This window comes from Lepidochelys kempii, chromosome 8, assembly GCF_965140265.1.
Source record: "Lepidochelys kempii isolate rLepKem1 chromosome 8, rLepKem1.hap2, whole genome shotgun sequence".
Lineage (NCBI taxonomy): Eukaryota > Metazoa > Chordata > Testudines > Cheloniidae > Lepidochelys > Lepidochelys kempii.
The window spans coordinates 4,843,339-4,869,326 of NC_133263.1; the positions used below are offsets into that span (position 1 = coordinate 4,843,339).

Consider the following 25,988-nt stretch of genomic DNA (forward strand, 5'->3'; position numbering starts at 1 on the left):
TGAGATAAACATTCCTATGTACAACTTTTTAAAAAGGTGTTCGCTCCCTGAGATTTTCAGAAATGCATCAAGTCTATGCCAACGTTTTCAGCTGAGGGACAACTGAAGAAAAGCCCAATTAAACAAAGGCTCCACAGCAACCTCATGTTCTATTTCAATAATCCTCTTTGTGAGCTTCAGAAAGATCACTGAATGCAAAGTGGCAACACACATGCAGTTAAAGCCTTCATTGCTTAATCCACCATCCTCAGCAAGGAGTACTCTAATAGTGTCAGGAATAATAATTTATGCAGTAATTTATACAGTGGCTCTAATTATAGGAAGCTAAAACATCTCATCCATGAAGGGCAAGTATGAAGATTCTTTCAAACATAGGAAAGACCGTAACTCATAAGAGCTGTAGACATTAAAATATTAAAAAATGTCTCAGCAGTAAAATTACTTTATACAAGCCAACACATCCCACTTAGACTAAAGGGCTAGGAAATTACCCAAAACCTATACCCAAACAAAGCCAACTTTTTGCTGATTGTTTCAGCTAGAGAGGTAGGATCAGAGATCACTTTTCTGTTCAACAGAAGAAATGGAATGAGCCAAAATTTTAGCTTATGTTAAGATGCTTCCTATAAGTAAATCCTATAAACTCTGCTCATCTTCGCAAAGGAAATAAAAGAATTAGATTTTTTCCAATGATGTGCCCTTTCAATATTAGTTTTTAAGCAACACAAATAATCTCAACTTTAAGTCTTAGTTCTATCGTAAAAATTACAGAATATTAATATATCATGTCTCCACTCTGTTTTTCCCTACATTAATAAGGCTATCTGATGCTTTGTGGAAAATGTCACAAAATACTTTTTAGAAATGACAAACTGAGGAGGCATTCAAACTTGCGTTATCTTAAGGCTTACATTCTCTGAAGGCTCCAATCACCACAGGAAGTACACATAACTACAGCAAGTTGATGTTTTATCCAGTAGGAGGCACTAGTGACACTGCGGGCGGATAAATGGCCCATTAGAAATTCCACTAATAATGTTCAATTTCTATTGCCCCATTCTTTTATTAAGGAAATCTATATGAAAAAGTAGTATATTTGACAGGTTTCAGAGTAGCAGCCGTGTTAGTCTGTATCCGCAAAAAGAAAAGGAGGACTTGTGGCACCTTAGAGACTAACCAATTTATTTGAGCATAAGCTTTCGTGAGCTACAGCTCACTTCATCGGATGCATTCAGTGGAAAATACAGTGGGAAGATTTATATACACAAAGAACATGAAACAGTGTGTACGGTAACACCCATTGTAACGAGAGTGATCAGGTAAGGTGAGCTATTACCAGCAGGAGAGCGGGGGGAACCTTTTGTAGTGATAATCAAGGTGGGCCATTTCCAGCAGTTGACAAGAATGTCTGAGGAACGGGGCTGGGGGGATAAACATGGGGAAACAGTTTTACTTTGCGTAATGACCCATCCACTCCCAGTCTCTATTCAAGCCTAAGTTAATTGTATCCAGTTTGCAAATTAATTCCAATTCAGCAGTCTCTCGTTGGAGTCTGTTTTTGAAGTTTTTTTGTTGAAGAATTGCCACTTTTAGGTCTGTAATCGAGTGACAAAAGAGATTGAAGTGTTCTCCGACTGGTTTTTGAATGTTATAATTCTTGACGTCTTATTTGTGTCCATTTATTCTTTTACGTAGAGATTGTCCGGTTTGGCCAATGTACATGGCAGAGGGGCATTGCTGGCACATGATGGCATATATCACACTGGTAGATGTGCAGGTGAACGAGCCTCTGATAGTGTGGCTGATCTGATTAGGCCCTATGATGGTGTCCCCTGAATAGATAGGTGGACACAGTTGGCAATGGGCTTTGTTGCAATGGGAAATGGATTTCTGCAGTGGTATTGTCCAGCTCTGCATGGATGGGCAAAAGGAAAGAAAGGGGTACTTTGTATTCCTGAGGAGCGTCTCATCCTGGCCAACTAAACAGCAGCACAATGGGGTTGCAAAAGAGTTTCCTGTCTAATTTTCACTGGTATGTTGGAAGACCATAAAGAGAGACCCCCAAAAAAGATGGAAGTGAAGAACTTGTACTGCAGAGTGTCCTCAGGGCTCTCACAAGGGCAGAAATTATTTCACTGGGTTCAAAGATAACTATTCTAAAGTCACAAGATTAGGTAGTTTTATATGACTAAACTTAAAGTTTGTAAGCTCCTTTCCACTATTACCCCTCGCAATTAAAAAAAAGTCAGCATGGTTCTCTAGCGAGACTGGTTCTGTTTACTAAGCTTCTTGGCCTTAGACAGTCTTTGGTTGAAAAACCAACCGTCTCCCTAGAAATCCAGATCAATGACACCTATTGTTTCTTCGCTATCCATTCAAAGAGTTTAGGCAAGCGCTGAGCTTGGCTGCAAACATAACAGCTGTGCTTGCCATTTGCTTTTTACGCCACTCTGTTTACTTCAGAGTCTGATGCAGATTGTTTTGTACAATCCCTTTTTTGCAAGTACCTGTTGGAATTACAGTAGAAACTGGTGAGGATACAGCAAAGGGGCTGGTAAAATATTCATGCATATTTATCAGGTTAGATCGTGTAATGAAGCTAATCTGAACGTATTACCCATTTCTAAATATCTTCAAGCTATATCATCTGTTACGTTCTTAGTGTTTTCAGCAGATTCTCTACAATACAAAAATCAGATATACAAGTCTTGTACCTCTCAAAAACTATCATCCAGCCCCAACGCCCTTTTTGCAGTCACAGGAGATACTCTATTCGACCAACATGCCTGACTTTACTCTTATTACATGACAGATGGTATCCACTGTTCCATCACTCAACAGCTCTACACTACATAAACAAACTACAGTGATAGGTTCAAATCAAAAGCAACTGCGACAAAATAGGACATTGATACCAATGACTGACCAGTCTCATGTAAGAAGCAGTCATTAAAAAATAGATGCTGATTATATACACAGCAAACTTCAGCCCATTTCTAAAATGCTCACTGAGCCAAGGAAGTACGTCCTGCCCAGAGGATACAGCTCATGGCTCTGGGTCAGTCCAAGCTTTCCTTAAAGAACTCCCCTGCTCCTAGAGGATACATACAACTACGGATACCACTATGTGACTGGAAAGGGTCAAAACCAAAGCCTTTGGCTGGATGTTTTATTTAATTTCCATTGATGCAAGGAAGCATTTTCAGCTCCTGTACAAGTAAGAGGAATTTGCTTTTTTGGATCCTCTCTCTGGCACCAGTGAATGCCTTTGTTCAGCTGTAACAAGTCAGTCAAACCAGTCTATGTTCAAAACCAGCATAGAGCTATGAATGTTTGCAGTCTCAAAGCACAAAGAGATTTGCTAGGAGGATTATGGCTAAGCAGTTTTAATACACTAATGTGAAGTTACAAAGTCCAAATCATTAGGCTTGCACTTCATTTGATACGTTCCCTGCTGGATCACAGGGGGTCATGTTCCTTCAAGCAAAACGTTCAGTCCCTGCTCAAGTAGTCACCCATTGATGCTTCCATCTCTAATCTTTTCTTGGAATTGTGGCTCCCCAGTTCCTTGCAGATACTGGGATCGGGAGGAGAGCAAGCTTAGATAGAAAGTCTGAAGAAGGATCTTGAGTTTATAGTGGAGGGGAGTGAAGATTTCCTTTAGCCATCTTGTGTTGTACAAATTAGCTGCAGCCCTAGCTTGTACGTATAAAGACACCTAGCTCTGAAACACTAACGTATCTGCTCACCAAAAGAGTACCCTTGCACAAAAGTTATAGAGCTGAAAAGTTTTATTTAAAAACACAATCCCTCCTCTTTTCTCCCGGTCAGACTTTCTGGGAACCTTGCTGGCAAAGATAGAAGTACATTTCAAAAAGTTTGATCACAATTAACTGGGGAGTTTTATGTACACTTAATTAGATAGCTGTGGGCAGTGATGTATAGTACTCCTTAGTCAGCTGTTATACCTACCCAGGTCTGATGAAAGGGCAGAGGAGGTTTCTGAAGGTCAACTCCCAAGTGCTTTTGGTGTGGCTGTTTCACCAAATCAGCTGCCTCTTGGAAAAAGGTAGGATGGGTGTCTCTGAGAATAACGCAGTTGCTTTCTGAGCAGATACTTATGCTGGCAACCATGAGAAGCAGACAGTGTTCTCTGTCTGAGATGTCTGGTACCAGAAGGTTTTTCTGGGTATGATACTGGAATATAAATATAAGAATCTGACGGTGGCTCTGAAAACATTGAGGGGGTTACAGGAAGGAAGAGGGTCACACTTTTCCACTCCAAAGAATTATACTACATGAACAGGGCTTGATAATTTGTGATGTGAAATTGGAGGGGTACCAAATAAGTCTTTTGGCCAAGAAGGTCCTTTTATCTTGGAGTCCCCTTGGTGGATCGAGTCCGGTCTTACACTGCAGAGACGTATAATCCTAGCGTCAGATGTGTGCAGAAATGTTGAAAACCCTTATATAGGGCTTGGTAGCACTTTTCCACCTGCTACGAGGTGGGGAGGAGTGAGGCCTGCATATGCCAACCACAGACTTCTACTGGATCTTGAAGACCCTCACTGACTGGAAGGGCAATTCTTGTGGGCAAAGAGGCACTGAGGATATCAAACAATTTATGGCCATTTCCTTGAATCACCATCTCAACAATCAATGTGCCTGCCAACCTTGAGAGCAGCTCCTGGAAGGCTCAAAAGCCCTAGATGGCTGGTGCCAGGGTGACTGCTTCTTCTGGGAAAAAGAATTTTTTTAGGTGGAGAGGCAGTTGGAGGGTCCCCAGAGTTACCTCACCAAAAGGTGCCTCCAGTTTCAGCTATTCAGTCACTTTAGCTACTGATGCCAACAACAACAGAGATCTCTTCACTGGGAGGTGTGAGGGAGGCTCCCCTCCATGATCTCTAAGAAAGCTGTCCCTAATAAGGCCAGTATGGCCTTGGCAGCAGATTGTACTGGTATTGATCACCCGCAGTCTGGCCCTTCCATTGCCAGTCCTGCCACGCTCTACAAAATACCCTTGGTGTACAGTCTTGCTCTGCTCAAGATGGGGAGGAGGAATGGCCTAGTGATGATGAGAAGTAGATCTTTGCAATGGAGGCACAAATGGATGCAGTTTCAGTGTTTATGGTGGGACTGATGCCAGCACCGGTTTGAGTGACAGAGTGAAAGAGGTTCATCAAAGGCGCACTTCAGGTCTGGGAAAGGCAAGTCCTTGGTTCCAGCATTGGTACCAGGGCAGGTGTTCTTGTCAACACTGGTACAATTTTCTCTCAAGCCTTCTTTGCTGCTGGTGCCTTGACCCCACCCCTCATTGTCGAAGAGGATTTCAAGAGCTTATCTGCGGCATCAGGCCCCCCTTGCGGGATGATCTTGCTGAACACTGAGCTACACTGGGACTCCGCTCAGGAGCACTGTTCAGCCTCAGAAGAGGACTGCACACACCATGCTCTGCACAGAGATCAGCACCAATGTAGACAGTGACGTGGTTGGTGTTGATCTCTGTGCTGGTCCCAACAGCCTCGGCACCCTTTCAGGTTTTTTCCCAGCGCTGGAACCAGAGGTGTGTTGTCTGTTTTCAGTGCCCCATCTACCAGTCTTCTTGGTTCCAGTATGGAGAATGCATTGTTTCTTGGCATTTCCAGATGTGGGATGAGGAGCAGCAGCAGATGCACTATTATGAATGTGTTCTGAGCCAGAAAAGGCATCTCCCACATCCACTGATTAAGGACATTAGGCCATAACAGGAAGGAAAAGGATTAAACCTAGTAGATTTACAGACCATCATTGCTAAGAGTCACGCTGCTGCTGTACAGTGGGGTCTCCCCCTTTCTTAAGTGGGGGAGAACCACCAACAAAAAGTTTAGTAAAAGAAACTTAGAACAAAAAGGAGAGGTGGTTTGACAGTCCAGGTTCTGTCTTGCTGCCATGGGCAGTAAGACGGAACAGAGGAAAGTCTGGGGTTGCTCCACCCTTTATGCTCTCCCACGGGATCAGTAAGCACATACATTGTCCTGCTGGATATGGCTATTCAAAGATTCTGAGCTTGCGCACAATGTGTATACGCACCCTACAGTGAGAGCCACGATGACACACTCAAATAACGCAGCGTTTAAGTGTTCAGACTGAAAAATTTTAAACATTTTTATTTTAGTGACAAGATATTAGCATGCCTCTGTGTATTGTGAGTGTTCTAATCTGGAGCTGGGTGATCTTGTGTCTTGAACCAGTCACAGACCACCTTGCCATACAAATCACAGTCACATTTAAAAGCTGTGAAAGGAGGCACTGTCACTTTAACCTGTTAGAAGATACACGGCGGCATCTGTCCCCAAAACTCGGCTGTCCCCATAAAGTGAAGTCAATATCTTACAGGATCACAAAAGATCGTTCAGCAGGAAAAAATCCTAAAGGAGGATATAGGGTAAAGCTCCTGGGTTCAGACACGGGAAGCTTGACTCAAGAGTTTTATTTTTACCATTTCCTCATAATACAGCACGTACAATATTTACAGAGCAGTTGGCTTCCAGAAGACATTTGTCAAATCCCATTTAGAAGTGATAATGTCTAAAACATCTGGAAAATAAAGTTGTCTGGCCCTAATATTGCCAGTGTTTGAACAGAAAAATCAAAACCATATGCCTGATCTTAGCTTAGTCTCAAGTGATCTACACTTTATAAGGTAACTTATTGTTAAATTTTTAAAGTCCCATGAATTGGATTCTACTAATTGGACTTCATGAGCTTTTCAGTATGTGTTTGTTTGTTTTTTAAATTCCCTACTCCCACAAGCCTTGCTAGTTTTATTCTGTATTAAGACAGCATTGAAGCATCTTCCAATCCAATAAGTTTTAAAAACCATATCCTATACACAATATATTTTCCACTCCAAAACTCAGTTTCCCATAAATGGGAATACTGTTTTCCATGGGGTCTCAACACCAATATGGGTGAGTACCTCCTACAAGGGGAAGACATTTTCCTATTTGTAACCTCTCCTTTTTTGCAGGCTAGTAGAGTCTTCCCAGTGAAAACATCCAAAACTGGAGGAAAACAATTGACACTTACACTACACTGGACTACTCGAGACACTTGGAGAGGCTGGATTGGTTTGTTACAATGTAGCAACAAGCATTTTTTTTTAATAGTTTAAAAGTGTTTTTAAAATAGTAATGAAGAGACTGCAAAGAAGTTGGCAGGTGGATTCGTGGGCTGACACAATATCTGAAACTAGTCTTTTTGAAACAGATTGGATTTCAAGGTGATAGCATCCCTTTACACTTTTTGTGGCTCATAGCTTATATATTCGCCCAGTGCTAAATAGGAATTTTTCACAGAACAATATGTGAATGTTTCCTTTTGAATGTGTGTATAGTTTGCAAATACGTTCACAAGACCTGTGACTAAGATTCTTCGGGGTGTGTACAAGTTGACCCTTTACCCCTGAGAGTCTGATCCATTTCTCCTACCCAAGGAAACTTCCATCAGCATTTGGTCACCTATTGATCAGAAGGAAGTGACAGTTAAAAATAAGAAAAGCTGTACAAGGTAGACTTAGGCCAGCTCTCCTCATAAGAATGGCCATACTGGGTCAGACCAAAGGTTCATCTAGCCCAGTATCCTGTCTTCCGACAGCGGCCAATGGCAGGTGCCCCAGAGGGAACGAACAGAACAGGTAATCATCAAGTGATCCATCCCCTGTCACCCATTCCCAGTTTCTGGCACACAGAGGCTAGGGACACCATCTCTGCCCATCCTGGCTAATAGCCACTGATGGACCTCTCCTCCGTGAATTTATCTAGTTCTTTTTTTCCCCACTCAGTAATCAAAACACACTGCTGCTTTGGAGATAGAATTTTCCCGAAATTAAAGCAATTCATTAAAAACCTTCTTGGGCTTATACTGAACACAGAGGGAAAGTGAATCAGGAGGGGAGACTCACTAAAACTAGAAAACTGACTTCATCTCCAGGTGAGAAGTTTTATAATGAGATGCTATCAAAGAAAGTGGCAGAAGAGGTCAAACACATACCATGGTATTCCCTGTGAAATTTAGGAAGGTTTAAATAAATCTCCTTCTCTCCCCCCGCCCCCCCGGTTTCTAAAAAGATGAACTTTTAAGCAGTTGCATGTAGATAACAGCAGTCACTTAATTACCTTTAAACAATGACATGATGGAAGTCTTTAATCTCAATTAAAAACCCTGGCTAGCACGCCTAGATGTATAACAGAGCTACCTCCCATACCAGTTCTAGGACTGGTTGTAAATATGAAGGGTCATTATTAATTTTAAAAGTGGGATAACCAGCTAGTCCTAACCTTGCCAGCAACACTGTGTCATTGTCTGACGACTTAGCAGGCTCTCCTATGCATAACAGTAATTGCATGGCAAGATGATAAGATAAAGAAAGGACAGGATGGGTAGATTATTAAAAGGGTAAAATATTATGCTATTGATATGTTAATTTTTTCTTTGCATTTTGCATCTGATAACTATCAATGATTTACATTTAATGAATTATACATATTTGGCTTATCTAAGTGGTCCAACAGCACCACAATGTCCTGCCAAGTAGATATAACAATTCCCAGTCCCTGTACTGGAGAGCTGGGCTCTAACCTGTCCCTGTGACTACTCAGTTTTTCCACGAAAAAACGGACCCGATTCTTGGCAGTTTCACAGCTTCACAAAAGGTTCTGAATGGCAGCAGTGCAAACTTGAGTCAATTTTTACTTTCATCTCTGAGGAAGTCTATCTACAAACTAAGGAATACAGCATTTCATTGACTTACATTTGGTCTCATATTTGGAAAGTTATCTTCATAACCACAAGGGCTAAAAACAACAAAAAGAAATGGAAGTTTAGGTTCTGTAGAAATTAACAGTACTCACCAGGGAAGGATGTTTACAGGTCCCAGGCAAAGTGGCTTTTTCAAGCTCCAATTTTGAAGACAAATTCGGTGTCAATTCAAGCCAAAAAAATCCGGTTTGGGAAGATTGATGCCTATCATCTCTCAAATGCAGTCATATTTTTATAGGCTAAGAATCCTGCCCAGACTCAATCCAAATTCAGCCCCCTCAACACTGGGTCTTTTCTGCATTTGTTTAGAAGGAGCCCAAGAAGAATGGGCTTCAGCTTTTAAGCAACTGCCACTTCCCACCTATTGTGAATAGAGTGGGGCAATTCTTACTCCCATAACCATATTGGGAATCTGTGTTAAAGTGTACAGGGCTCAGAAATACCAGGCTGCCAACAGAAATGCACTCGCAATCCATATAAGACTAGCATATTTAAAAAGCAAAGTATTGGCCTAAACAGGAAAATATACCAACGTTTAGATGTTGGCTTATTCCATTATTCATGACACGTGAATGAGAAAGCAAGCTCTTTTCACAGATATTGGTATAGAAACGAAACCTAGGCCAGTACAATTTGTATTTATGGTACAGCCTTTTAAGGGCTTGCTGTCCCAAATCATTAAAAGTACATTAAATACTTGACCACAGCAACTGTGTGGGCTGCCAAGGACTTGTGACAATAGATTCTACACAAGACAATTTTCTTTTTAATAGTGTAGAAACTGTCATGCAAAATAATCAACAAAACGTTTTAGAGTCAGTCAAAGGCTGCACAGGAAAAAGGGTTTTAAGTGGCTCTAACTTGGACAGAGTTCCATTTTTGTCTTGAGTAGCACCATCTAAGATCAAACCTCACATCCCATGGGATTTAATTTCAACGTTCCACATAGAATGTATTTCTAAAATATGCCTTGTATCCATTGCCATCAGCAAAGAGATACAACTGCATCGTAAATACCCCCAAAGTGGCTGTTAATGGCTGTGTCAGTCTGCAAAATGCCAAACGGCTGCAAGAAGAGATTATATATTTTATTCTGACTTGACTGCTGCAGCCCACTGTTCTGTGGACTGTAAAGAATGGATCTAGTTTGAAAGGGATTTACTATTGGCTGTCAATGGACTTCAAGAAATGATTGAAATGTATTTGAATAACTTAACAACTTAAATCTATTTTTAATTAAGACAGCATTTAAAACCATTTTCAGAACAGTTGGGAGTCCCATAGAATGTGTTACACAGCATCCAACGAAGCTTGCCATGTGTAAATACTCGGAGATCACACATGGCCAAGGAGGAGGAAAGCCAACAATTCACAAGGGTGCCTACCACCGTCAGTAAAATGTATGTATAGGTCATTTGTTAACTTTTCAATTACATGGTGGAGTCGTAAAAATACATATATGTACTTTTATCAATGTCATCATGCTTACTTACCCCAAGATGTGCATACAAGTTTTTCACTGTATTTTTTTCATAAAGTTTGCAATACCCAAGCCATAGCCACAGAGGGCTTGAATTACAAGTATTAATTGCTAGTTATTTGTAGCAAAGTCAAGCTCACATGATCTTTTGCCTTTGGAAAAAACCTGTCTGGATACAGATGAACTTTTCTTTTACTATTTTGAGATGGTTTAGGCTTCCCTTTTTTATTGTTGTTTTGTTTTTTGGGCAAGTATTTGATAAATAGATTGACAGACTGTTTATACTGAGTAGTAAACTATCCCCTGCTGAAGTGCTGTTTTGTAACTTCCATCAATTATAACCTTATGTGAATTAAAGCAGATATCCAACAGTATTCAGTAGAGAAAGCAGTTAGAGGCTGGGGAAAGTCCATTGTTCACCAACACTGAGATGTTACTGCAACTGGGATATTACTGCAACAATGGTTCTCTAACTATAGTCCATGGCAAAAGTGTAGTACAGTTGGCTGGTCACCTCTCCATCTTCCATCTCTCAAGGTTTCTAGCTGCTAAATTGCATTAAAAGACAATAAAACATTTACATCCTCTCCTAGTTAATCTCTTCCACATAAGTAATTGCCAGAGGTGTTGCACGTATGTTCTGCAGTTGCACATGGAAAGAGGAGAGACGGTCCACACAATGAACGGACGGGAAGGTGTCCACAAAAATCTGTTAAGTTGTGATCCACTCTATAAAAGAATATGAAAACGACTGTATTATAATGCCACTGTGCTGAAGTGCCAACATAGTTAGCACTTGGAGGCGAATCTTTAGCTCCACAAAGCCCAAATAGCTAGGCTGGACTCTGGGTAGATGTGCCATGGGTAGTGCTAGGATGGACAAAAGGATATCTTTTTCCCATGACAGAGCTTCCCCATGGAAGCCACTTCAATCCCATGGCTGTCTTCCATGCCTCTATACAGTCCACTTGTGGGGAGGAGTCAGCGGTAGTTCTTCTGCCCATAAAAAACTAGCCAGCCCCACCTCACCCCAAACCCTTGGACAGTAGAACTAGACTGATTCTATTGCGTATTTGTTTTATATATTAATGTTGGCCACAGAACCACAGTATCTGAGTGCATGGACTACCTCTGTAGCAGAAAGTTGAAGGCTGAATTTGTCCTTTCATGAGTGGATCTAAAAATGAATATTAGTTTGCTGATTAGACATCTAGTGGCTTAGCATGACATTTAACCAATATACTTCATTTCATGTAAACGTGAACAAGAAAAGTTATTTTGCTAGACCAGGGAATGGTACAAACCTTACCTAGACTGATTCACTTTTGACCCACCCAGCATGGTTACTTGCACACTAACAAGGCTTCCCAGCCTCTTTTGTGCTCTCCCACAGCCAACTCATCACCTCCCAGGGAAAGGCAGCACTGGGGAAAACAGAAGCCGATGGCAAAGAACCAAGAATTTATGGTGCTGCCGAAGTCTGATCCCAGCGATGGCGCAGCTCTACGTAGAGAGGATTTAGCTAAGCCTCCGTCTTTTGACTCTAACTCCTGCTGCAAGCTAAGCCACTTCCCTCCAAAAGTTCAGTGTTCTAGGAATACAAGCCAGCATTTGTGACTACTGTTCCAGCTGCAATAACTCTTTCTGGAAAGCTGTTTTAGAGATTTTATTTTGCTGAAGGGTATTGTTTAAGTGTTTCCACCATTTTGGCTGCAGATCAGAGTAATCTCTTGCATGCTGACTACAGGCTGTCTCGGTGGTTCTGCAGACTAATGGGAAGAAAACTTATAGCTTTTTAAATTAAAAGCTTACAAGAACTTGTGCATCTATCTTGACAACTCCAAGCAACAAGATCCGATTGTAACTCTTGTCCTCCACCTTCCCCCACTTTATTTTTCTTGTACTGTCTTGTTTGGATGTGTTTAAATTTTAAGATCTTTGGAGCAGAGACCTTCTTGTGTAAGGAATTTGGAACAATTTAGGTATGAAGCAGATATATCAAGAGTCAGTGTAGACTCCAAATATGAACTTGTAAACTTAAAATGCTGGACTATATTTAATATGTTTAAGAGCACCCTATTGCCCAGCAGCTTTCAGAGGTCTCCTATATTAGCCATAGGATACTTGAGAAGAGGCTGATCAAAAAGTAAAAGTTTAAGCTCTAGAAACTCTTTACCTAACCTTTTGAAAAAAAGATATGACCCCGCTTTATGTAATTCTTGTCCTTTTTAATTAACTGCCTAAAGCACAGGATTCATTACATAGTTTACATATCCAATGAATAGAGCGATGCATTATACATTATTCTCGTTTAGAAAGCTGAATCAATCCTAAGTGAATAAATTCAGCAGCACTGAGCACGTGTGAAAAACTCACATTGAATCATTCACTATAAGCTTGTGATGAAATTACATTTACATATAAGACAGGATAGAACAGAGAAGCAAAATTTTCATTTTCAATTTCATCCAGAGGTGTGCTGGGCCCATAATGACATAATGAGATTGCTGGAGTCTATGTACACATTTATCCTAACAATGCATCAAGTTAGCTAATGAGCAAAAACACACAAATACCTTAGCTTCATTTAATTATCACTGAAAGAGAGAGGAAGGGATGAATGAATGCTTTATGGCTACTTTTCCAATCATAGCCTTTACCTTTCTTTTAATGTCCAGGAGTGGCAACCTTTGGAGAGGCCACTTTACTGGTAATGCTGTTCAAAAATAGATTACCTTCAAGGACAACTAGAACTCCACATCAACAGTTAGTGATGAACCTAACTTCAGTGAGTTCAATAATATTCGATAGCAGCCATGCTATTACTGTTAAGATATGACATACAAATGAGGAAAGCGGATATTCCTTTTACTACTATTGTTGGTCTAAACAGGCAAACAATTACAAGGAAATGTTTAGAGGTCAGTTCCCTTCACAACTCTGACAGGCTAAGGATGGATCTAGATGCAGGGATCTCATTTATCAACTGAGAAGATTTAAGGAAAAAGGAATCATGAAACCTTAAGAGATGTTCTCTGCACATTAGATGTTTGAGAATTCCTAAGATCTTTAAGCACTGGGTTTAGTTACCAGTGAAAACCTCAATGTTCCTTTCCATGACGCTGGCAGAGTATGTGTGACAATATAAAGTCAGATTACTGTACTACTGGGAAAGTTGCTTTTTTGGTACAGATGTCGGCAAGCAATTTGGCTCTTCAGACACTTGCTACGGAAAGACTATTAGAAAGGGGTCTAAACTAATGTAATATTTCTAACTGGAGTTACTTTGTGAGAGAAATGTTTTCCATTTGAATACTGTACATTTTTCTCTTACAGATATCCCCACAATTCCCACGCAGTAATTATTCCTCCCAGCAAACCCCGGAAGTTTATTTCTACATTCCTAAATATTGAGTTACTTATAAGTGATCATGTTATTGGCCAGAATGGAAAGGACTCCAGCCATGTGATGTACAATAAACAAATCTGAAAAAGCTTCAAAAGCTGCTAAGTGGGAAAGATCTGTACAGAAAAGTTTGTAGGTAGACAAGTCACAATGATAATGAGTGCAAAACAGGAGTTATTACTAATGAATTCATAACTTGAATTTAGCTAGGAATAAATGAGTTGCTTGCTATTGCAGTAGAGGAGGAAATTATGCCCATTTTAGCATCCACAGTAGCAAGACTAAAGCAGAAATCCCCTCTTCCAATGCTGCAAGCAGATGAGAGGATTTTTTTTTAAAAAAAAGCTTTTGAAATACATTAGTTTATCTGGACCTTAGGCTACTCCAACCCCAAGTTCCTTTCTTTAACTTAAGCTGTACATTAAAACTACTTTTGCCAGGAAACAAGTTTCAAAGAAGCAGCAATTCAAGAACGTATTTTAACACAACATGTGGCCTGTTATGATTTATCAGAGAAATACCCTGTTTTGAGCCATTCAGTGTTTGAGAGATGTACAGGCAACAGGAAGTAGTGCAGTATGTTAGTGAACTAGTCTTGCACCTTTGATGGCAAGAGCTCAAGAGTAGCCTTCAGTCCCCATTTGCACATATCAGAAGGAACACTAGCTGAACATATTTCAGCATGATTGGCAGCTTCTGGTCAAGAGAAATCCAAGGCAGGGATAAACAAGGGTGTTACTTGAGTAGAATTAAGAGGAGAGGATGGGGGGAGGGTGTGGTGGTGAAGAGAATTTTTCATGGCACCAGACTGCACTATACTTCCATCAAATCTATAGTACTGAGTCTCTCCTTCTCCAAGGCTTTAAAGGCACTGCCATGTAAACAGAGGAGGAAAAGTGCAAACAGCAGGAGCGTAAGTCATGACTCATGCAAAGGGCAAAAAACAAAGGTCAGCAGAAAAGGCAGGGTTTTTATAAAAAGGGAAACTTATACAATATACAGAGAAATCTACAGGAAAACTAAGGGGATGTTGTGTCTCAAGAAAGTTAAACCTGAAATGACTTGCAAGAGACATACCATTTCAAAAGACAGAACCTTTAAAATATGAAAGGAATAATGTAAAAATATATTTAAGCCAATTCAAAAGCCACTACATTCCTTGTTCTATATTTTGCCCATTCAGCTTTTCCACACAGAGCCACGTTTCTCCTTCTATTTTAGCCTGCGGTGCTGGTCCCACTAATCACTAACATATGTTCCAGCACAGAGCATTTCCTTTGGTATGCTTTAAAAAGAAGTGGTGTCACAAAGTAATAAGCATTGGCAAATATGGTCCGTCAGTTTTCATTTCAACTACCATAAAAACAGCAGAGGTGTGCTGGGCCCATAACGCAAAAGTTGATGGATCATAATCATCCCATTAGCACCTAGCTCCCTTCTTTGGGCTAGATAACTGATTGAGGTCCCCTTTCAGTCCTACTCTTGTATGACTTCACTGCATTAGGCAAGATAATACATAATACAACTGTCTCTGCGGATATGGGGAAAGTGGTGGACATGATACATCTTGATTTTAGCAAAGCTTTTGATACAGTGTCCCACAGTATTCCTGCCAGCAAGTTAAAAAAGTATGGATTGGATGAATGGACTGTAAGGTGGATAGAAAGCTAGCTAGATCGTCGGGCTCAACAGGTAGTGATCAACGGTTCGATTTCTAGTTGGCAGCTGGTAACAAGCAGAGTGCCCCAGGGGTCGGGCCTGGGGCTGGTTTTGTTCAACATTTTTATTAATGATCTGGATGACGGGATGGATTGCACACTCAGCAAGTTTGCAGATGACACTAAGCTGGGGGGAGAGGTAGATATGCTGGAAGGTAGGAATAGGGTCCAGAGTGACCTAGACAAACTGGAGAATTGGGCCAAACAAAATCTGATTAGGTTTAACAAGGACAAGTGCAGAGTCCTGAACTTAGGATATAAGAATCCCATGCACTGCTACAGGTTGGGGACCAACTGACTAAGTGGCAGTTCTTCATAGATCTTACAAAGGCTTTGGACCTAGTAAGCAGAAAGGGCCTTGTTCAATTGCTACAGAGAATTTGCTGCCCCTCACTTCTCCTCTATCTGATTTGACCATTTCATAATGGCATGAAGGCTACAGCTCAATATGAAGATCAATATGGTAGCTTTGAAATCCAGAAGGCATCAAACAGCAATATGTTTTAGCACCAACACTCTTCAGTATATGTTTCTCTTTGCTGATTTGTCATGTTCTCTCACCTAGCACCCAAGGTATACACCTCCATACAAGAACAGATGGAAAATTCTTCAACTATGCCGATCTAAGAGAAAAAAGCAAGATTAAACACCTGTTGATAAAAGAGCTTCTTTTCACCAAGAACAGTGCTCTTCACACCTGGTGAAGAGGCGCTCCAGAAACTTCAACAGGTTTGCATTAGCTTGTGATGAATTTGGACTAGCCATCAATCTAAAGACAACAAGGATTATGATACAAAGATGTGTTTACTGCACCCAGAAGTTTTAATAGCTACTACAACGCTAGAAGTTGTGCACCATTTAGCATCAACTGTATCAGATGAGCTTGTCATCTAGAGATGGGTTAATTCTTGCACTGGAAAGGCAGCCACCACATTTGATCAACTGATCAAGCATACAAGGGGTAACAGAAAACGGACACTGAACACCAATATGAGGGGTTTAGCAGACACGCATCCTGAGCGCATTGTGCCTGGTGGCGAGACCTGGCTCACCTACAGCAGGCATGAGAGAATGCTAAAGAGTTGCCACGCTTGCTGTCTGGGTTGTATTTTAAATATCGAATGGGAAACCAAACTTCCTGATTCCAAAGTACTTGAGAAAGCAAAATCGCCAAACCTAACCATTATTAAACACAGGTTTCAGAGTAACAGCCGTGTTAGTCTGTATTCACAAAAAGAAAAGGAGGACTTGTGGCACCTTAGAGACTAACCAATTTATTTGAGCGTAAGCTTTCGTGAGCTACAGCTCACTTCATCGGATGCATACTGTGGAAAATACAGAAGATGTTTTTATACACACAAACCATGAAAAAATGGGTGTTTATCACTACAAAAGGTTTTAACACCCATTTTTTCATGGCTTGTGTGTATAAAAACATCTTCTGTATTTTCCACAGTATGCATCCGATGAAGTGAGCTGTAGCTCACAAAAGCTTATGCTCAAATAAATTGGTTAGTCTCTAAGGTGCCATAAAGACTCCTTTACTATTAAACACAGACATTTTCATTGGCTGTCATATGTACTGGATAGATGCATTCCCAAGTACCTCCTGCATGCAGAACTTGTGGATGCTGCTCCAGAGCACTGGATTGATGTAGGCTCAGGTTTGCAAGGACGTTTGCAAAAAGGATTTGAAAACTTTCAACACGGACACTGCAAGTTGGGAAGAGGCATCTAGCAACAGGTTACAGACTGGAAGTCACCTGGTGCTACACCAGGAAGTTGAGAAGAAGTGGTTGAGACACAGAAAAGCGGAGAGAGCTAAGAGGAAAACACAGAAGGCCTCAAGCACCACTAATGCACTAGTTTCATCTTCTGGACCTGGGCCTTATGTCTGCACCAGGGGTGGCAAGGACTGCTGCTCAAGAATTGGACGTTTTAGCCACGCACGACCCTGCAGCATGACACAGTAACTGAACTGCTTTGGTGCTTACACAATCATCTTTTGAGATGGACAGTTGCAATCCATTCAGAAGAGAGGATCAATTTAAGTGCCATTACTATGCCCAATTATGTTATTGTTATTTACTTTGTGTAAATACGGTAATTGCATTAATTTCTCATGTAACACTACAAGAGGTGATTAGGTTTAGGAGGAGAAAAAAATCAATGATTAAAGAGAACATGAGATTTTTTTTTAAAAAAAGGTTGCAGAAATGCCTCACATAAGCACATTAAAATTCTGTCAGTTTATAAAAGAAAGACTTATTATTTACAAGAAATCTGTAAGTCTGACAAACCTGAGTAGTTCCTCACACACATCCAGAGACCTTATTACACCATCAAAAAATGTTTATTCCTCTATGAAGAAATTAATTGCTAAGATGTATGAAAACTGGTAGGTTAAAGTTGATTTGCAATACAATTTCTTTTGCATCCTTTTAGTTATAAACTAGGGGAGTGACATTGAACACTGTACTTCTATTTGATTTCTACTTTCACATATCAATTCTCAATAAGTTCCTACCACTTTCTTCAAAATCTACAGTAGCTTACTGAATACCTGCAGGTTCTGCTGGCTGGTAGTTAAATACCATACAAGCTAGTGGATGAGGTATGTGCTTCTCATTCCAGAGCAAGTTCTGAACCTAGAAAGTTACACCAAGTAAAGTTTATTAACTGGTTCCCACCTATTTTGCTATGGAAGAATTCCATTCATTTTCTGAGAAAAATGATCCAGAAGAAATTTCACAATCAAATTAGATAACACCCAAATAAATATGTACTATTAAGAGATTTTACATGCACAGACATTATGGAAACCACCAACTCTGTTCCCTTTGCACATACAGTAATATTGTATACTAATTATGTTAACTTCTAGTAACAGCTATGTGATTGAAGACTGTCAGAATGCACTACATAGAGCTACTAGCTGCTTTTCTGTTATTCCACATGCACACTGCCAGTTTCAAATGATATGTAGGGGTAATACCCTACAGCTGAGTTTTAATACTCACAGTGTCAAATAAAGAGGGGCAATAGCTGGGAATGACTTGGAGTGCTTAAGGACATTATGAAGCAGTGCAGCCCACATGCTGAGCCATGTGCATGTCTGAATTATGCCACTTATACTCAACCACAGTGTTGTAATAAAAACAAGATTTTAGGAAAGCATTAGCAATTCTTTCGGCAGAGTCAAAATAAGAATCAGTAAGGATAATTTCCAACTTCTCCTAGTTGTCTTCCAACAACTCCACTGCTACAAGTTTTCCACCAATGGTGCAGCTACATCAAAGGGAGCAGTAGCTTAAATACAATATAGAGAGGGCCTACCTCTTTCACATGTTGTTAAAGAATACTTGAGTCCTGTCTACATTAGCACCTTAGTGCAGCTGCACTGTTATTGAAAAACAAGTACAGAATACTTTTGGTGTAGATGCAAGCCTACAAGTGAAAACTCTGCATTAAGGAAGGAGGTGATGGGAAAGTACCAAATTAGCTTCACAGCTGTTTTTCATAGATATGTTGGTATATAGCCAAATTGTTTTTACTATCTTTGCTTTAATTTAAGAAATATATTGAATCTGACAGAACCCTATGCAGCACATAATTCTACTTCTAGTGACATATCAGGCACAGTGTTATTGTGTAACATCTCTTGCTAAGATTTGACTTTTCAGAAAGGACTTAAAGGCTACCTCTATAACTTGTACAGGTGAAATAGACGGGAAGATTATGCACAAACAAGCCAGGAATAGAGAACACTTGCGCTTAGACGACGATTCAAGTAGTAACATCAACGTCCTCAGTTTTTAGGTCAAACAGGATCTGCTCATACATGAAATGTCCAAAGTTTCTTTTGCCTGCAAAGGTTGAGTCATGACATTTATATGTACAAGTGTTCGGATAACATCCACTGCTGCTGGTTATACTTTCATTGACATAATTATATTTAACGGTCGGGAAGGGGAAGGTAATAAAGAATTTGTAGTTACAGGTATTGAAGGAAACTTTTGGGGTCAACTTCATTATATTCTATGCAGGTTCAGTAGATACAACATTTAAGAATGGCCATTGATGGTAAGCTGCCACCAACTGCTCAATCAACCAAAAGTGCTGATAAACTACCTAGGAAGTGAATTTGTAACTAAGTCTGGTTGTACATAAATCTTGACTGTCAACATATGATCCATATTCAGAGCAAAACAGAAAGACAACTACATGATATGGTGTTCAGTGACATGATGTAAACAGCAGATGATTCAAGCCAGAACAGTTTTACAAACTATCTTCATCATAAGAAAAGGTCTTCCATCAGTGAAGTTGTTTTTTTAAGCGGTACACTAAGTCAATTTAAAGTGACTAAAGACTGAGCCAGAATCTCTAATAAAGGGAAGGGACCTCAAAGAACAGAAGGAATAGTAATCATTTTAAGCACATGCAACATAAGGTGCTTGAAATACAATCCACCTGTTCTCCTCTCTCTACATGACTGTCTCAGCTAAGAAGAGTCATCTGGCATGTCAAAACTAGAAAGAAGAAATCCCAGAAAGTGCAATTTTTCACTCCCCAGTCTCAGTCCAAAATTCTATTTTGGTCCATGGTTCAGCTCAGTTGGATGTTCCAAACCCCCCTGTAGCTTCATCAGTAGCAACGACTGTGGAGAGTTAGCCTTGTAGCTACAACCTAAAGCTCATTTTATTGTCATAAAGCATCCGTGATGCTTAAAAAGCCCAGATCCAGAACAATCTCCCTGTTGCACAATCACACTGAAACAAGGGATCTTTGCTGATCAGCATACTGAAAATAAGAGTCATTCTCAGAACAGGTTTGCTTAGTTGTAGCACTTGGACTTCAGTCCCCATGAGCAGGATGTAAAAATTCTTGGCTACAAAAGTGAAACTTTTCAACTCCTGTTTTTATCAGGTACTGGGCTAGCCAAAGGTACAGTAAACAGTGATGGAATCTCAACAAGGTTTAGGACACCTCCCAGTAGTTGGGACAGCTGCTGGATTCTGCTAAGGCACTGCTTCAGACCCTGCTCGAAGGTCTTTCATATCAGGCTTTGGTTAGCAGGAATCTGATCAATTTGAAGTTCCATTTCCCATCAGCTGCCAGAAAAGAGAAAGTTATCTTCTCTCCTCCAGACCCCACTGGCTCTTGTTATGGAGCAGGATGTCAGCTATTCCCTCCCATCACCCAGCTACTGTTGCTTAGGTCCTCCTCCCCTGTGAATAACTCCACTGCTACTGCTCAGAGACCTTCCCAGCAGCAGCATGAAATTGACAATTCTTGACAGTTTCACAGCTGCTCAGGATTTGGAATAGTAGGGTCACTTTAATTTTACTTTGTGGTTTCTTGACAGAGACATCAGCAACAACAGTAACACCATAGTTTGGCTACAGATACAGGAAGACATTGCCTCACTTCATTTTCCATTCACAATTGGAAGGTCATCCTTGCAACCATAGGAAACCTTTTAAAGTCAAACATTTGCTAAAATGTATAGTTTAGTCTCCCAAACTCACCAGGGAAAGCTTTTTACTTACAACTAGATTTTTCAATTATAAGTAAGTTTTCAATAAATTTATTTATGAAAATAGCCAAACTGTCAAAAGGTGGATGTTCTTTGCTTTACTCTTTTGTACTAACTGTGGAGGGCAACGAACTGAATAATCATGTGATTTATATAGTTCCATCACACATACAAGTGAATTTAGAGAGTAAATATTATTGCTACAACCAGCTAAAGGGTTGCTCTGTAAAGCACCCACACTATTTGAGAACAAAAGCTGCACAGACATCATATTAACTACTTCATAATAATACCGGTACTGTTATTGTTTGGCAAATTCTGAGTAATACATAAAAAGCAAGTTTTTGCCCCTGAAAATTTCCCCTGAAGATTACTTACACTCTATATAAATTAGAGGGAAAAAGAGACAGCGTTTTAAAAACCCTATACTCCCTTATGATACACTCTGCAGACAGGAGAGTCTGGTGACTGTTACCAAAGAGGTATAATGATGAACTACAATTTAGACCATTAGAAGACTGGTTCTACACAAGTATTTACCTAGCATGAATCAGCAGCCCACAAATCCATGTGGATAACAGTCAGTGCTCACAGTACACTTCTATTGCATGCAACACCAGTATTTCAGCTATCCTAACCTTCGTCAACCACCACCAGCGGAATCTCCATTCCCCAACAGTGAAGGAGAAACCCATTGTAGACTTCCAGATTTTAAGTTTTGGCAAGTATGTCAAGTTTTTTTAGAAGCAACGAGACAACACCTAACAAATATACAGAAGAACCTCAATAACCTGCACTAGCAGGAGGACCACCAATGTGGAGTGGTAACGTCTGCAAACTATAAAGAAACGGGGAAAGACTTCAAGGCATTATTGAGAAGATAGGAAGCTGGTACATCAAGAAATTCACATTCGCCCTGTTCCCAGCACAGCAGTGAAATCTCATTTTTCTGTGCTAAAATAAAAACCAAATCCAAGAGACCATTTTAAATGTGGATTTGTGGGGTTCAGCTATACTTTGTTTTTAGCAGGTGTACGTTACCTTATTTTCCTATTTGCATCCCTATTTTTCTAATCTAAGCAACAGTTATGACAGAGCTCGTGGCTGGGAAATCTTTTAGTTTGCAGCACACGCTGTTTGACCTACCATACATTTGCTTAAGTGAGAAAAAAAGATGAATACATGGTAAGATTTACAAACTTTATTACCTGAGCATCCTGAGATTTGCATACCAGTTCACTTATAAAATTTGAGGCTAGAATGTAAAACCTACTGGACTAGTAGCCTTGTTGGTTGCCAACAGAAGGGACAGAACACCTGTAGGTTATATAGTCCCCACTTGATGTTCCTATGTTAAGAGCCCTCCAGTCGCACAGTTACAAAAACAAAGGAATAGAGAAGCAATAGACTTCTTAGTTTATAGTTTCTGATTAGCAGTTATACCAATATAACATGGTATAATGATGCTTCTGAACAGGCAGTTGTAAGTATAACTCATTACATTAGTGCCTCCAACATCTGCAAAGCCAGTGACTTCTTGTGGCCCTGTCCTCTTACACCAGAATAAAAACTTACATTAAGAGCTCCAAAACAAAACCAACGGAAAAAATAATGAATGCCAGCAGAACTAATCTGCTTTATTAAATCAATATTCTTTTCAGCCAGCATCATGTTTCACCTGAGCATGAAAATATGTAAGCGATTAGCTGTCTACTCATTTATATGGCAACAATTTAGCATAATCTTTCCTAGAATATATTTACATGGTTCCGAAATACTTAATTTCCTGATACATTTATCAGCCACTAGAAAGATTAAACAGGGTAAAATCCCTTGTATTGATTTGTTGCCATGCTAAAGGTAACAGCACATGGAAGACAACCAGACAGATCCCTTGTACAATTTAGAATTTAAGTCACTGATAATGCTTGTGTGTGTTCCTGGAACTGTTTTTTATATTCTAATCCAACTGTTACTTTGAATGTTTGTCCTGTGCAGTTATTCTGAGGGGAAAAAACAAACAAACAAACAAAAAAAACAAGTGATAGCAGTAAACGTTATATCCTACCTAAAAAGGAATAAGACAGGCAGGTTTTTTTGAACAGCTCAATTTAATGTAACATTAAAGGCATTTCATATTCCACTAAGCCTTTTTATAAAATGGGACTATATGAAAAGCCAAAATTCAAGATAAAAACAGGCAAATATTTTTCCCTGTTCTGCCTACAGCCTTTTGGGGAGCAAAGTCTTCTACAAAGTTACAAGCTTTACTATTAACAAATCAGTTCTCTGATCTGGCTCCATCACAGACAGCAGTGCTGGAGAATACCAGACAGACTATCTGATTTACAAACTGGAAGCTGATAAATAAAGACGACAAAACCATTAATATTTATCAGCACTGAGGAGGAGAGGCCAAAAGAGAAATGTGACGAGGCACCCTCGTGTCCAATAAAACTTCTTAATCAGTTAGAGGCTAAATCTATGACAATAACAAAACAGGTTTCAGAGTAGCACCCGTGTTAATCTGTATTCGCAAAAAGAAAAGGAGTACTAGTGGCACCTTAGAGGCTAAATTTGAGACTAAATAAATTTATGCTCAAATAAATTGGTTAGTCTCTAAGGTGCCACTAGTACTCCTTTTCTAATAACAAAACAGTTTTTGCCTTAATTTAATTGCATCTGAAGTTATTTGTGCCAATATAACCAACTTTCTCCTCCAGGATAATTTCTTTCAGTGATAACAGGAGCTATTATCTTAGGGCTTGATCCTGCAAAGTTTGCACATGCACATAATTTTACTCTTTCTTGCTCTAAAACCCCTATAATTCTGTGATTTGATTTAAACAGCTGCAGAGATTATTTATGTAAAGGGTTATTTTGCACTGTAAGGAGATTAAGCAGCCTCTTACTCAACATGTTGAGTATCTTTCCTTTTATTTTCCTACATTAAAAATAGAATTTTAGATTAGTTATATTTTTAGTGTCTGGAACAAAGCCAGTATGTATTATTAAGATTGAGAGCTCCTTAAGACAGAGGATACCTTTTCTCCCCTATTAAAGCAGCAAACACATTGGGGGTGCTACTAGTTAGTAGTAGTAATATTTCAATAGCAACCAAGATATCTCACGGACTTTCCACACACGCAGTAGGATATAGTTTCTGCCCTGTATAGTTTACAGTCAAAACTAAAGACAGGTCAAAATTTGGTGACATTTTTGCTATGCATCAAATAGATGTTAAATATTAATGTTAATAAGATACAGAATATGAACTCCACTGTAGAAGCCCTCTACACCAACATTCCACACAAAGATGGACTACAAGCCATCAGGAACAGTATCCCCGATAACATCACAGCAAATCTGATGGCTGAACTTTGTGACTTTGTCCTCACCCATAACTATTTCACATTTGGGGACAATGTATACCTTCAAATCAGCAGCACTGCTATAGGTACCCGCATGGCCCCACAATATGCCAACATTTTTAAGGCTGACTTAGAACAACGCTTCCTCAGCTCTCATCCCCTAATGCCCCTACTCTACTTGCGCTATATTGATAACATCTTCATCATCTGGACCCATGGAAAAGAAGCCCTTGAGGAATTCCACCATGGTTTCAACAATTTCCATCCCACCATCAACCTCAGCCTGAACCAGTCCATGCAAGAGATCCATTTCCTGGACACTACGGTGCTAATAAGTGATGTTCACATAAACACCACCCTATACCGGAAACCTACTGACCACTATTCCTACCTACATGCCTCCAGCTTTCATCCAGACCACACCACACGATCCATTGTCTACAGCCAAGCTCTACGATACAACCGCATTTGCCCCAACGCCTCAGACAGAGACAAACACCTACAAGATCTCTATCAAGCATTCTTACAACTACAGTACCCACCTGCTGAAGTGAAGAAACAGATTGACAGAGCCAGAAGAGTTCCCAGATGTCACCTACTCCAGGACAGGCCCAAGAAAGAAAATAACAGAACATCACTAGCCATCACCTTCAGCCCCCAACTAAAACCTCTTCAATGCATCATCAAGGATCTACAACCTATCCTGAAGGACAACCCATCACTCTCACAGATCTTGGGAGACAGGCCAGTCCTTGCTTACATATAGCCCCCCCAACCTGAAGCAAATACTCACCAGCAACCACACATCATACAACAGAACCACTAACCCAGGAACCTATCCTTGCAGCAAAGCCTGTTGCCAACTGTGTCCACATATCTATTCAGGGGACATCGTCACAGAGCCTAATCACATCAGCCACACTATAAGAGGCTCGTTCACCTGCACATCTACCAATGTGATATATGCCATCATGTGCCAGCAATGCCCCTCTGCCATGTACATTGGCCAAGCTGGACAGTCTCTACGTAAAAGAATAAATGGACACAAATCAGACGTCAAGAATTATAACATTGAAAAACCAGTTGGAGAACACTTCAATCTCTCTGGTCACTCAATTACAGACCTAAAAGTGGCAATACTTCAACAAAAAACTTCAAAAACAGACTCCAACGAGAGACTATTGAATTGGAATTAATTTGCAAACTGGATACAATTAACTTAGGCTTGAATAGAGACTGGGAGTGGATGGGTCATTACACAAAGTAAAACTATTTCCCCATGTTTATCCCCCCACCACCACCCGCCCGCACTGTTCCTCAGGCGTTCTTGTCAACTGCTGGAAATGGCCCACCTTGATTATCACTACAAAAGGTTCCCCCCCACCCCGGTAATAGCTCACCTAAGTGATCACTCTGGTTACAGTGTGTATGGTAACACCCATTGTTTCATGTTCTCTATGTATATAAATCTTCCACTGAATGCATCTGATGAAGTGAGCTGTAGCTCACGAAAACTTATGCTCAAATAAATTTGTTAGTCTCTAAGGTGCCACAAGTCCTCCTTTTCTTTTTGTTCAATAAGGGCAACATGAGACTCTTACATATGGAGAACTCAAAGATATGGGGCGGGGGGAGGGGTAAGTAGTGGCAGACCACCTCAAAGGAGCTTCACAGG

At 40.2% G+C, this 25,988-nt stretch overlaps 1 protein-coding gene across 2 annotated transcripts in view; it reads right to left on the reverse strand.

Annotated features, from left to right (window-relative positions):
* The window catches only part of GALNT10 (polypeptide N-acetylgalactosaminyltransferase 10), a 123,279-nt gene that overhangs the window by 92,907 nt on the left and 4,384 nt on the right, over positions 1-25,988 (reverse strand). Inside the window, exon 1 of one of the 2 annotated variants that reach the window (XM_073355270.1) lies at positions 19,105-19,267. The exons of the other annotated variant lie outside the window; for it this stretch is intronic. Within the exon in view, the coding sequence (XP_073211371.1) occupies positions 19,105-19,203 (99 nt within the window). The 5' untranslated portion in view covers positions 19,204-19,267. Of the gene's footprint in view, positions 1-19,104; positions 19,268-25,988 lie in introns of those variants that run through there. 2 annotated transcript variants of the gene reach the window in all.